Consider the following 14,848-nt stretch of genomic DNA (forward strand, 5'->3'; position numbering starts at 1 on the left):
GCTGTGAAGGTCAAGGCAGAGAAACAAAACTGAAAACAAGACAAATTTGTTATGATTTTAATGTCTTTCTTTTTTGTGCATGCGGTTTCTTTAGTAAAATCTGATTTTAGATCATCAAGGTTTCATTGGGTCTGGATGCTTGTCAGGGCTTGAAATCAATTTAGTATACTGTCTTGGTGACCATCGGGGTGAATCACCAGGGAAATTGCAAACTAACTAACCCACCTTAATGCGAAACAGTGAAAAAGAAGGTAGGGAATGGTTTCATGTGAACTGTGAATTGATCATTCATAAGCTTCATTTAAGGTTTGGGGGCTGCAGACCTCCTTTCGGTTTTAATGTATTTTGTATCAACCTAAATGGGCCTCTCTTTGCATGTACTTGTTTTGGAATGTGGACAGATACATGCTGATCACTCCAGTTTTTAGGGAAATTGTCACCCGATTTGAATCATACTACTGACATCCTTTACTCCTAAACGCATAGTTCCTTTACTAAGGCCCAGTAAAGAAAGTAATTTAACCTTTTCCTTGAACCTTACTAACCTCACCAGTACTAAAATACTCGTCGAGGGTGCCATGAGTTAGATGTGGGGTTCCCTGTGGTGCAAGTACTTTTGTTAATAGTTGACAACCCTCTCTGCTTTCAGGTTAACAAGAAAGCGGAACATATTTAGATCCAATTCTAGCGATGTGTAGTTCTAAGAAGAAAACAACCATAGAGTCACATGATGATCTCAACTCAGTTATTAGCATCCTAATTACCTTCAGGACATACCATTTTTTTTGGAAGATTTTATTTATTTATTTGACAAACAGAGATCACAAGTAGGCAGAGAGGCAGGCAGAGAGAGAGGGAGGAAGCAGGCTCCCTGCCGAGCAGAGAGCCCGATGCGGGGCTCGATCCCAGGACCCTGAGACCATGACCTGAGCCGAAGGCAGAGGCTTTAACCCACTGAGTGACCCAGGCACCCCAAGACATACCATTTTTATACATGACAACAAATCTTAAGCAGGAAATGTCAGAGTACAAGTCCCATTTTCTTTTCCTAGCTTGCCCACTGTCCTATAATGTTTTAAAATTGTCTTATTCCTGGCCAAAGAGACCGAATGCTATCTTCTGCAGAAATTTTTAAGACTAGAAGGACCATGTATATTTCTTTAAGTAATATAAACCAATCCCTTATGAGAGATTTTCCCATATTGATGCTAGGAGAATTTAGATGGTGCCTCAATTCTGGCTAATGTAAGAGAGGGGATGATTTCTAAGTAAACCTAGATTTTTCAGACCGACTTGGTCTTTTATAGACTTTTCAAAAAGCATTTAACTTACCTATTTTTTTTATGCTTTGCTTTGCAGGAAACTGATGCCTCATCAAAATGGAGATTAATCATTTGTATTTGGGAGCAGCAGAACTGGGGACCAATTACCTCTCAAGAGTTTTATAAACCAATTATAATAACTCCCATTCCATTGCTCTCATCCCCATCTCACCTTCAAACTTGTCTTACCTATGGCATTCAGGAGGCAAGTGAAAAACTTCGTGAAAAATTACTCAGATGCTGAAATAAAAGTCAGAGAAGCAACTTCTAATGACCCTTGGGGTCCTTCTAGTTCTCTAATGTTAGATATCAGTGACCTGACTTTCAACACAATTTCTCTGTCAGAGATTATGAATATGCTATGGCAGAGACTCAACGATCACGGGAAGAACTGGCGCCATGTATATAAATCCCTTACGCTGATGGATTATCTCATCAAGAACGGATCAAAGAAAGTTATTCAGCATTGCAGAGAGGGGTTCTGTAACCTTCAGACACTAAAAGATTTTCAACATATAGATGAAGCTGGAAAAGACCAAGGTAAACGAAATGCATACAGCGTGCCAATAAAGATTAGAGGTTTGGCAGGGGATCGTTTTAAATCAGGAAACTGGGGAAAAGTTGTTCTGAAGATTTTTAGCCACCTTTCTTCTGGGACAGTTATAGCTTCGCTTTGTGTAGACCCTGGTGGGTCTTGGAGAACAATTTTTCCCCCCAAAAGATGTGTAAAACTAACACACCTAGATTCCTGATAAAATGATACCTAATGGAAAATGAACAAAGTGAATAAAACAGGAGGCATGGCAGCTTGGTATAATAATGTCACTGTAATTCATAATTATAATTAGACTGGAATTCAGTCATAAATGTAAGGAAGCATTTCCAGACTACAGAATCTTCAAAGATGATCTAGATGAAAGTACTCCTATGAATTCAAAAATTTAGATCATAATTTTGTCGGGGGTGGGGGAGGGGGTGAACGAGGGGAAGGGCTTGTGGAATACTGAACTGAGATGGTTTGATAGCGTCTGGGATTACAATGCTGAAAGAATCAGCACTTCCTCCTTGTCTGATGTAAAATTATAATTTGTGCTTAAAGTGAATCGTCTTAGGAATCATGAGAAGAGGATAAAATTCAGTGTAGTCTTTGTGTTAAGTATACATTTTTAGAATAGCCTTTTTGAAGAGCAGTTTTGGGTTTATAGAAAAATCACACGGAAAGAACAGAGTTCCCACATACCCTTTCTTATCCCTTCCCTATTGTTTCTCCTATTAACATCTTGCAATAGTGCGGTGCATTTGTTACAGTTGACAAATCAGGGTTAATACATTAACTAAAGTCCTCTGTTTACCTTAAGGTTCACCCTTTGTGTTTTCCAGTTCTGTGGGTTTTGAAAAATGCTTGTCATGTATGTACCATTCCAGTATCATACAGAATGGTGTTGCTGCTCTGAGAATGTCTTGTGCTCCACCTCTTGGTTCTTTCTCCTCTGCCTGGAACCCTTGGCAACCATGCATCTTTTTATTGTCCTTATCGTTTTGCTTTTTCCAGAATATCGTATAGTTGGAATCATACAATATGTAGCTTTTTCTGACTCGTTTCTTTCTTTGACAGTATGCATTTAAGTTTCTCCTATATCCTTTTTATAGCCCCAGATTTGCTTTTTTTTTCTTCCTGTTTTAAAAATCAGCTTTATAGTGATACAATTCAACATGCCATACAGTTTGCATATTTAAAGTATAGGATCCCGTGGCTTTAGGTGTATTATTAATTTTTAGAAATTGCAATAAGATGTAAATAACAAAATTTTTCATTTTAAGTGTGCAGTTCAGTGACATTGATTCCATTCACAATGTTGCATAACCATCACCACCATTTACTTCTAAAACTTCTCATCACCCTAGGCAAACTCCATAACCATTAAGCAATGACTCTCCTGCTAACCTCTAATCTTTCTTTCTCTGTACATTTGCTTGTTCTGGGTACACTCACCTAAGTGGAATCATACAGTATTTGCCCTATTCTGTCTGGCTTATTTCACACACCATAATGTCCTCCAGTTCATCTGTATTGTGGGATGTATCAAAACGTCATTCCTTTTATAGCTGCATAACATTCCATTGTATAAACATAGCTCATTTTGTTTATCTGTTCATCAGTTGGTGGGTTCTTGGGTTGTTTTCACCTTTTCGCTATTATGAATATTGCTGCAGTTAGTGAAATCATCCAAGTGTCAGTTTGAGTCTCTGCTTTCAACTCCCTTGGGTGTATACTTAAGAGTGGAATTGCTGGATCAAATGACAGTTCTATGTTTAGTTTTTTGAGGAACCAGTAACCTGTTTTCCTTAGAGGCTGGACCATTTTTCATTCTTACGAATGGTATAAAAAGGTTCCTGTTTTTCCACATCCTTGTCAACACTTATTATTGTCCATCTTTTTGATTATAGCCATTCTATTGAATGTGAAAAGTAGTATCTCATTGTGGTTTCAATACACATTTCCCTAAAGACTAATGATGTTGAGCATCTTTAAATGCCCTTGTTGGCCATTTATAGATCTTCATTGGAGAACTGTCTGTAGGAATCCTTTGTCCATTTTTAACTTTTTTTTTTTTTAATTGTTGAGTTTAAAGAGTTCTTTATATATTCTGGATACAAGACCCCTACCAGATGGTGATTTGTAAATATCTTCTCCCATTCTTTAGGTTGTCTTTTTATTTTCTTATTAAATTTTGATGAAGTTCAATTTATCAATTTTTCCCTTGGTGCTTATGCTTTCAGTGTCATATGTAAGAAATCATTGCCTAATCTATGGTCATGAAAATTCATACCTATGGTTTTTTTTCTAAGAGTTTTATAGTTTTGGCTTTTCCATTTACATCTTGGATCCATTTTGAGCTAAATTTCGTGTATAGTGTGAGGTAAAGGTCCAGCCTCATTCTTATGTGGGTATCCAGTTGTCCCACTACCACTTTCTGAAAAGACTATTTTTTTTCTCATTGAATTATATTGGCAGCCGTATGAAAATCATCTGACCATAGATGTAAGGGTTCATTTCTGTGCTATGATCTCTGTGTCTTTCCTTAGGCCATGCTACACATTTTTTTTTTTAAGATTATTTATTTATTTGACAGAGAGAGATCACTAGTAGGCAGAGGGGAGTGGGTAGCAGGCTCCCTGCTGAGCAGACAGCCCAATGCAGGGCTTAATCCCAGGACCCTGAGATCATGACCTGAGCCGAAGGCAGAGGCTTAACCCACTGAGCCACCCAGTTGCCCCCATGCCACACAATTTTGATTACTGTAGCTTTGTAGTAAATTTTGAAATAAACTTGAGTCCTCCAGCTTTATTCTTTTTCAATATTGTTGTGGACTTTCTGGGTCCCATGCATTTCCAATTCAAGTTTAGCATTAGCTTGTCAATTTCTGTAAAAAAGGCAACTCGAAATTTGATTGAGATTGCATTGAATCTATAGATTAATTTTGAGAATATTGCCATCTTAACAACGTCAGTTCCTCCCATCCAAGAACACAAGATGTTTTTTTTTTTTTTGTTTAGGGCCTCCTTTCATTTTTTTTCATACATGCTTTGTAATTTTCAGTACATAAGTCTTAATGTTTCTTTTGGTAAATTTATTTGCAAGCATTTCATTCTCATTTTTTTTAAAAAAGATTTTATTTATTTACTTGACAGAGTTCACAAGTAGGCAGAGAGAGAGAGGGGGGAAGCAGGCTCGATGCTGAGCAGACAGCCCGATGCGGAGCTCAATCCCAGGACCCTGAGGTCATGACCTGAGCTGAAGGCAGAGGCTTTAACCCACTGAGCCACCTAGGTGCCCCGTATTTAATTCTCTTTGATGGTATTATAAATGGAATTGTTTTCTTATTCCTCTTTTTTTTTAAAAAAAAGATTTTATTTATTTATTTGACAGACAGAGATCACAGGTAGTCAGAGAAGCTGGCAGAGAGAGAGGAAGGGAAGCAGGCTCCCTGCTGAGCAGAGAGCCCAATGCGGGGCTCGATCCCTGGACCCTGGGATCATGACCTGAGCCAAAGGCAGAGGCTTTAACCCACTGAGCCACCCAGGCACCGCTCGAATTGTTTTCTGTTATTTATTTATTTATTTGACAGAGATCACAGGTAGGCAGAGAGGCAGGCAGAGAGAGAGAGGAGGAAGCAGGCTCTCTATTGAGCAGAGAGCCCGATGTGGGGCTCGATCCCAGGACCCTGGGATCATGATCTGAGCTGAAGGCAGAGGCTTTAACCCACTGAGCCACCCAGGCACCCCGGAAGTGTTTTCTTAATTCCATTTTTAGATTATTCATTGCTAATGTATAGAAATACAACTGACCAAGTTATTTTTGTGTATTGGTCTTGTGTCCTGCTACTTTCTGAACTCGTTTATTAGCTATAATAGTTATTTTTTTAAGATTCCTTAGGATTTCCTACATGCAAGATCATGTCATCTGCAAATAGAGATAGTTTTACATTTCCTTTCCAATCTGGATGCCTTTTATTTCTTTTCTTTTTGCTTAATTTCCCTGGCTAAAACCTCCTGTACAATATTGAATAGAAGTGGTGAGAGCAGACATCCTTGTCTTATTCCCGATCTTAAAGAAAGCTTTCAGTCTTTTACCATTAAGTATGATGTTGGGTGTAGGTTTTCACAGATGCTTTTTATCATAAGGTTGTAGGAGTTCTATGCCTAGTTTGTTGAGTGTTTTTATGGGGAAAGGCTGTTAACTTTCATCCAGTGCTTTTTTGGGCATCTGTTGAGGTGATTATGTGTTTTCTCCCTTTACTCTATTAATCTGGTGTATTACATTGATTGATTTCCATGTAGGCACCAGCCTTGCATCCCTAGCATAAATCCCACTTGGTTATGATGTGCATCCTCTTTATTTTTGAACTGTTTACTTAAGGTCAGGTTTGAGGTTTAAAGATTTTTATTAATTTTTTTAGAGAGAGAGAGAATGCGGGAGAGAGAGCACAACCAGGGGGAGGGGCAGAGAGGCAGAGAATCTCAAGTGGACTCCACATTGAGTGTGGAGGCCAACGCAGGGCTCGATCTCATGACCCTGAGACCATGACCTGAGCTGAAATCAAGAGTCAGGTGCTTAACCAACTGAGCCACCCAGATTTGAGGTTTAATGATGAAATTAGAGAAAATCTTCTTGGGTTTTGATCATGCTGTATTTCTTAATCTAGAAATTGTAAAGGCATCAACTTCCATGGGGATTAAACTTCTTATTAAAAATTAAAATAAAATACTAATTAAGATTTTGCATCCCCAAGAATTAGGTTTAAAAAAGGCATAATTTTTGGGTGATAGTGAATGGGATATAATCTTTTTGGTTTTGTGTTTTTTTACTTTACAGAGTATTTTATCACTGTATTTTATCACTATACTAAGCACTTTAATGATTTTTTTAAGTGGAAAGAGTGGATCAGCCCCTGCTCTAAAGAATTTGAGTTATTTTGAGAGATAAAATAGATAAGCATGAAATTATAAACAAACATTTATGCATTTATACCTTTTCTATGTACAAAGTATGGTATATTTAGATATGTTTAAATTCACTATCATCAAAATCTTTCCTAACAGTTGAGCTTAGCATCAAAGAAGTAAGCACAGGTATACTATCTTAGACTTTGTAAATACTCCCGTTGATTTGGTAGCACCAAGAGGACAAGAATAACATTACTTATTTTTATCTTTAACGCTTTTATCTTTTTGTGTCTGTTTTCCAATGAGTGTAACATATTAGAATAGTAGCTCTTGGTATAATTTATACATTAAAAATGTATATATATTTTGGGGGTAGATGCATGCACAAAAATTTATTACTGGTTGGGTATGCAGTCAAAATAATTTGGGAACCACAGGCTCTCAGGATAAAATCAGGCCCCTTAGCATTCCCAACTGACCTTTCTACTCTTATTTCCTTAGTCTTCAACCTAACACGTTGCATCTAGCATTACTGGTAGATTATTTGCTTCCACGTCTCTGCGCTGATGCTGAGATGTTTCTTCTTCCTTTTAAGAGTTGTTTCTTGCTATATGTTTGTTGAGTTCCTACTTAGTCATCAGATCCTAGCTCAGAGGTCATTTCCTCTATATCTCCAATGATCTCTTCTTTTCCTCACTGGGCAGAATTAATTGCTGCAGTTCTTCGTTAATAATATCAGTGTGTGTGTTTTTACAGTATATCCATTTGATATATATGTGTATGTGTGTGTGTATGCCTGTGTGTGTATACATATACATCTATATGTACAAATATATCCTTGATTAGATTCTGAGGGTATATGTCATATGACAGTCATCTTTTTACAATAAGGCCTTGGTACATACTAGACATCAGTAAATTTTTATTGAGCAGAAGTCACAAAAAAGAGCAGGAGATTTGAGGTAAGAAATGTGATCATTAAAAAACTGTTCAGTAAGAATGATTTTGTTGGATCAGAAAATAAAAAAAGAGAGTGAAGTTTATACTGAGAAATTAATGAAAAAGAAATTGCAGTGATCCAAGTAGTCTATAGCTGGATCCTACCTGAGATACAGGTTATCAAGAAGAGGCAAAGAAAAAAGATAAAAGCAGAACAAATTGTAGAAAAAAGACCTTTTGTTTATTTCCTTGGTGGTTTTTACCCTTTGCCTGGAGTACTCATCCCTAGATACCTGCGCTGTTTTCCCACACACTTCAGATCTCTGCTGAGAAAGTCATCTTATTAGTGAGGCCCCTTATATCTACCCTTTTTATGAAAAAATCAGCCCTACCCCACTCTTCACACTGATATACCCTAGCCACCTGTTTTATTTTTCTTAGTAGCTTTTCTTATCTGACATTGGACATATTTTATTTTAGTATTTATTTGTTTTCTGTCTCTTCATACCAGAGTGTAAGTTTCACGAGGGCAGGGTTATTTTACATCTGCTTTGTCCGTGTTCTGTCTCCCAACATTACAACAGGGCCTATCACACCATACCTGCCCAGTAATTAATAGAAGTATTACAGTAGTCTCCCCTTATCGGTGGTTTCAGTTTCCACAGTTTAGTTACCTGTGGTCAGCCATGGTCCGGAAGCAGATGATACACCTTTTGACCTATTGTTCAGAAGGTTGGTAGTAGCCTAGTGTTATATCACACTGCCTACGCCTTTCATTTCATCTCATCACGTAGACATTGCGTGACCACATGCAGAAAGGTGAGTGGACGACAACAAGATGTTTTGAGAGAGAGACCCCATTCATATACTTACTTTTATTATAGTATATTGTTATAATTGTTCTATTTTATTATTGTTGTTAATCCGTTACTGTGCTTAATTCACAAATTAAACTTCATCGTAGGTATGCTTGTGTACAAAAAAAACACATATAGGGTTTGATACTCTCCACAGTTTCAGACATCCAGTAGAGGTCTTGGAAAGTATTTCCCATAGCTAAGGGGAGGCAACCATCCTACGGGGGGAAAAGTTGAGAAAACAGTTTGGAAAACTTGGGAAAGAGGGGAATCTTGTTTTCAAATAGTTTGTTAGTTAACATTTTGAATAATGTTTTCAGTATGGTTTTCTTCAACCTCCAGATAGTTTTTCAGATGAAGTAAGTTTAAAGCAACCGGCCTAAATATCAAACAAAAAAAATTTCTGATAAATACATGATTTTCACTGTTTCCAGGTCTTGGGGACACTCTGTATGATATTATAGTTTTAGGGTTTTTTAGGCTGACAGTTGAACACATTGCTTTAAATTTAGAGGTACTTTACCTGAAACAGTGCATGGATCTTAAGTGTACAATTTGATGAATGTTGGTAAGTATAACCAACTTCGAGATTGTTCAAGATAAAGAACATTTCTATCATTCCAGAAAGTTCCTTTATCCCCCTTTCTAGTCAATTCTCCCTCCTTCCCAGAGGCAACTGCCATTCTAATTTCTTCTACTGCATAAATTAGTTGTGTTTGTTCTTGAAATTCATACAGATGGAAACATATGTGTTCTTTGCCTCTGGCTCCTTTACCTCCACTAATGATTTTGAGACTCAGGCATGTTGTTGCATCTATCAGCAGTATTGTTCCTGTTTCTTGGTGAGTCCTGTTCCATTATATGACGTCTGTTTGCCCATCTTCTGTTGATGGGCATTTGGTGTGTGTATAGTTCTTGGCTATTATAAATAAAGCTATTATGAGCATTCTTATATAAGTCTTTTTGTTGCCATATGTATTCAGTTCTGTTGGGCATATGCTTAGAAGTAGTATTTCTGGGTCAAAGTGCAGGTGTATATTCAACTAAAGTCTTCTAAAGTGGTTTTTACCATTTCACACCCCCACCAGCAGTGTTTGAGAGTTTGTTGCTCCACATCCTTGTCAGTAGTTAAATACTGTTACTCTTTTTTTTTTTTAATTTAACAATCTGATGGGTATATAAGGTTGTTTCAATTTCCATTTCCCTGAAGAGTTGTTGAGCACCTTTTTGTATAATTCATGGACATATGAATGTCTTTTGCCTATTCAAGTGTTTTGCCTATTTTCAATTTTTATTTTTTGCTTATTTTTTATTCAATTTGTAGGGTTTCTTCATACATTTTGGATATGAGTCCTTTGTCCGATATATGGATTTCAAGTATTTTCTCCAAGTTTGTGGCTTGTCTTTTCACTTTCACTTTCTAAATGTCTTTTGGTGAAGTGCAGTGTGTTTTTTTCCTTTTATGGCTGATGCCTTTTGTGTTTTGTCCGAGAAACTTGCCTACCCCGAGGCCATGAAGGAATTCTCTTGTTTTCTTCCAGACATCTTACAGTTTTAGCTTGGTCTATGATTGATCTAGAATTAACTTTTGTGTGTATTGTGTGAGAGAAGTAAAGTTCACTCTTTTCCATGAGGTATCTAGTTGTTTGAGTTATTAGACTTTAATAACAGAGCATTTTCATGTATGGTGTATCATTCGAGCCTTTCAGCATCTTAGAGGAATGAGAGTTATGTGTTATCGCTCTTACAGAGATGAGGAGCTCACACTCAGACAGATTAAATTATTTAGGAAAGATTGCATAGCTAATTGATAACTGAACATGATTAAAGCGCATATATCCTAATATTGTTCAGTCCTATTCTATTATTACGCTACACAGCTTCTTCTAATTGAGTTTTTAAAAATATCCAAACAGTTTCACTAAACTACTAGAGTGAACTTAATTAAAATTGTCTGAAAAATACCCAATTGAATGTTTCATACCATCAAATTATTTATTTATACAAATTATGGCATTCTTTTTATAAAACCAATTCAGGTTCTCAGAAATGTGTGCATTATAGATTTATGTACTTATTTATTCTCAATTAGGTAAGTCATGAGATTGCAGTTAATTTTGTTTAAATGGGCCATTTTATATGTATGCACACTCATATTTAAATTAAAAGTAGATTTCTTTTAAAAGGTACATTTTAGGGGTGCCTGGGTGGCTCAGTGGGTTAAAAGCCTCTGCCTTCGGCTCAGGTCATGATCTCAGGGTCCTGGGATCGAGCCCCACATCAGTCTCACTGTTCAGTGGGGAGTCAGCTTCTCCCTCTCCCCTGACTGCTCTTTCTCTCTCTCTTGCTCATGCTCTCTCTCAAATAAAATACATAAAATCTATTTTAAAAAAGTAATGTTAAGCAGTTTTACTAGAAGTAACAGTGTGCACACTGGTAACATTAGTGGCATTTTATTTTTCCCCTGTCATTATCAGTCATCTAATTTGAGGAATTAGATGCTTCACACTTATATCCGTGGCTGATTTTGTTTTGTACAGGCTGCCTCTCTGCCTCCAGGATTGGCCCTTACCAATCACCTACCCATTTGCTCATGGTATTATGTCTTAGAGTAGGAAGTAAGCCTGGTGAGCCAGAGTAAATACAAACTAAAATGTAAACAGCAAAGACTCTAGATGATCTGATTCATTTATAAATTTATATATTTTACATTTACAATATAATATACATTTATGTATTTACATATATTTTGAGGAGGAGGAGGTTGTTTTTTGAGTTCAGGTTCTCACAAAAGGGGAGAAGACACCAGGTTTAGAGAAAGGGTTTAGAGAAAGAGGGAATGCAGGCAAGTAGGAGAAAAAAGGAATGATTGGAATTTCCCTTTCAAGGTGACTATACTAAATTAAAAAGAGCCAAGATATCTGGAAAGTGAGTTCAAGAAAAAAAATTTTTTTAATGTAAAAGAGTTGCTTTAGATGTTGGTTGGCTGCTTTAAGACTAAAACCCAACTGGGCGCCTGGGTGGCTCAGTGGGTGAAGGCCCCCCACATGGGCTTCTCTGCTCCGCAGGGAGCCTGCTTCCTCCTCTCTCTCTGCCTGCCTCTCTTCCTGCTTGTGATCTCTGTCATATAAATAAATAAAATATTTTTTAAAAAAAGACTAAAACCCGACTAACTGAAATCTGAGGATATTCCTTGTTTTACAGAAGGGACAGAACAGGGGGTAGAGGGTGAGGCAGGATTCATGACTGCAAGGTAGATGTGCTCGTTTTCGGAGAGGTGGGTTAATTATCACAAGGCTGCTGAACAAACGTGATCTCTTGTAACAAACATTCTTAGAGTTTTGATAAACAGATGAATTTCCTTTAAGCAAACATATAGGCTTTGGGTCGTCATAAGCCTGTTCTGTTATTATTACAAGTTACTTAGAGTCATATTACTGTGAGTTCAAACAAAACCTTTATACCTGAAACGGTTGAATATTTTGGATCACCTTTTGCTCCTTTAAACAAATATAGTCATTGGTCATCACGACAGCAAGGAACAAACCAGGAAATTTATTTAAACTTAAATACACTAGTCCAGCCAGTCCTCCCACGTTCCACTTAATGTTGTTACGCACACGTGGACAACAGGACAGTAAACAAACAAGGAGAATAACCAGTTCAGCACTTCAGGGATGTGCCAACACATTTTCTCCTCAAGGTTCTCATCAAATAAAAAAGCTTACATTTGTATGCTAAATTCAGTCAAAGAAATGAAGTCTATATTGTGGTCTTTCTATAGAGCCGGTCTCTACCTTCTAGCTTATTATTGACTTTATGACTTTGGGAAAGATTTTGTCCCCCTAAACTTACTTTTCTCCTCTGTAAAATGGACTTCTTGAGCACTGGAGATGATGTCTGAAAGTCAGGAACCTAGTGAGTCATCAGTCAATATTGGCTAATACTATTAGTCCTTGGTGTATTTTTATTTTTATTACTTTTATTTCCTGCAGTGTATGTTCATGCCCAAATAACGCTCGGTGCAACCATTCACTAGGAAGGGCTTTGCCAACTGCCCTGTTTCCACAGTTCCTGCCCATCCAGTGTACCTTGCCCACACACCTGTCGGAGCACGTGGCTGTCTGACCCAAGTACTTACTTGTCAGGCTCCTTCACTGCGCTGCCGGGTTTGGAGGGTTGAGGTAACTTTATTGATATCCCTGTTTCTTCACCCAGTTTGGTGGAAATGCCAAATAAATGTTTGCTGGCTGAACAGCTGTCTAGTGGTCCAAAGAAGGGACTGGTAGCTTTTCTTCTTTTTTCTTTTTGAATTGATAGTTTTTAAGAGCTTCTCATTATCCTAAATGTTGTTCTGTTTTTCAGCAGTGTTTCTACATATAGGTTTATTTTTATTTACCCTGCTTGGTCTTTGGAGATCATTTTTTTAAAAATTTTATTTGTTTATTTGACAGAGAGTGAGATCACAAGTAGGCAGAGAGGCAGGCAGAGAGGGAGGAGGAAGCAGGCTCCCCGCTGAGCAGAGAGCCCGATGCGGGGCTCGATTCCACGACCCTGAGACCATGACCCGAGCGGAAGGCAGAGGCTTAACCCACTGAGCCACCCAGGTGCCCCTGGAGATCATTTTTTTTTAAAAGATTTTATTTATTTATTTGACAGACAGAGATCACAAGTAGGCCGAGAGGCAGGCAGAGAGAGAGGAAGGGAAGCAGGCTCCTTGCTGAGCAGAGACCCCCATGTGGGGCTCAATCCTAGGACCTTGGGATCATGACCTGAGCCAAAGGCAGAGGCTTTAACCCACTGAGCCATCCAGGCGCCCCCCCCCCCCCCCGAGATCATTTTTGATGTGAGGACTGATGTCTTTTCTGTAAAATTCCTAGCCCCCTTTGCTCTGAATATTGACTTTTTATGATTACCATAATTTTCTTCTTTTGAAACTTCTTCTAAGTGAATACTGGGCCTTGCAATCTGTCCTTTATGATTTTTAATTAATCTTTTTAATCTTATTGCCTCTCTGGATTGTATTTTGGAAGAATTTCTTTATACTGTTCTTCAATTACCAACTCGTCTTCAATTTCTCTTCAACTGTTAAATTCTGGAGTTTATCTCAGATGTTGAGGGTTTTTTTCTTTTTAATCCCACTGACAACAGTTTTCATTTCTAGGATTTTTAACTGGCTCTTTTCATAGCCATCTGTTTTTACTTCACTTCTGCCTGTTTTTGTTTTGGTTCATAATCTCATATTTCTGGTTGTGGATATGATTCCTGTATTAATCTCTCTTAATCGCATTTACTTAAAAATCTTTGTTTGGGGGCACCTGGGTGGCTCAGGTGGTTAAGTGTCTGACTCTTGATTTCAGCTCAGGTCATGGATATCAGGGTCCTGAGATCAAGCCCCACATAGGGCTCGCGCTGGGTGTGGCACCTGCTTGGGAGTTTGTCCCCCTCCTCCCTCTGCCCCTCACCCCGGCCCCGCTTCACACATACGTGCTCTTTCTCTTTCTCTCTCTCAGATACCTAAATAAATTAATAATACATAAAAATAAAAATTTCCATTTACGATTTTAAAGTCTTCTAACGAATCTAGAATATTGCTTATAGAATCCTATGAAGCGCTGATTTCATTTGGAGCAAAATTGTGTTTTGATAGCTGCTTTTATTAGCCATCATTCTTAAGCATTAGATGTTTTTTAAAAACTATTTTGGAATTTGAGTTTTCTGTCTTCTTTTGACTGGGACATTCTTCCTCGGCCATCTCTGTTCGCCCCTTTGTGTTGGTTTTCAGTTCTTGCCCCCCAGGTCCCTAGAGCCTCCAGGACGGCCCTTACAGAGGCAGCTCAGGGCTCGTGCCCTGTGCAGAACCGGAGTGTCTTGGATGCGGTCGCTGAGGCGGCGGGTGGCTCGGTGTAGTTCCCAGCCTTAGGCTGCTCACATGTCTTCTAGCTTCTAGATCACAGCCGCAGATACCTGACAGCCCAGGAAGCAATTAGCAGCTGGGTTTTTCCCCCTTTTTTTGCTTTTCTTCTCAGCCTTCTCTCACAAACATGGATGCTCCCCAGTGAGACCAGCTCTGGTTCCCTGACGCCTGAGGAGCAGAACCGGGTCAAGAACCCGGCAGCCCTGTGGCTTCAGCCCTGCTCATCGCCTTTTCATTTCTCGTACATTTCTGGCATGTGGAGGTTTTTACCTTGTTTTTGAGGCCGGCGATGTCTCTTACTGCTGTGTGTTTGGAGCAGAGCACAGGGGGACTTTGAAGCATGAACTGACTGTGCCAACTTGACT

The 14,848-nt window shown here is 38.4% G+C and overlaps 1 protein-coding gene across 1 annotated transcript in view; it reads left to right on the forward strand.

Annotated features, from left to right (window-relative positions):
* Positions 1-1,513: 1,513 nt before the first annotated feature.
* Positions 1,514-14,848, forward strand: part of ENTHD1 (ENTH domain containing 1) — a 97,383-nt gene continuing 84,048 nt past the window's right edge. The window contains exon 1 of the mRNA XM_046010825.1: positions 1,514-1,862. Coding sequence (XP_045866781.1) covers positions 1,514-1,862 — 349 coding nt within the window. The remainder of the gene's footprint in view (positions 1,863-14,848) is intronic.

Source organism: Meles meles, chromosome 7, assembly GCF_922984935.1.
Source record: "Meles meles chromosome 7, mMelMel3.1 paternal haplotype, whole genome shotgun sequence".
Lineage (NCBI taxonomy): Eukaryota > Metazoa > Chordata > Mammalia > Carnivora > Mustelidae > Meles > Meles meles.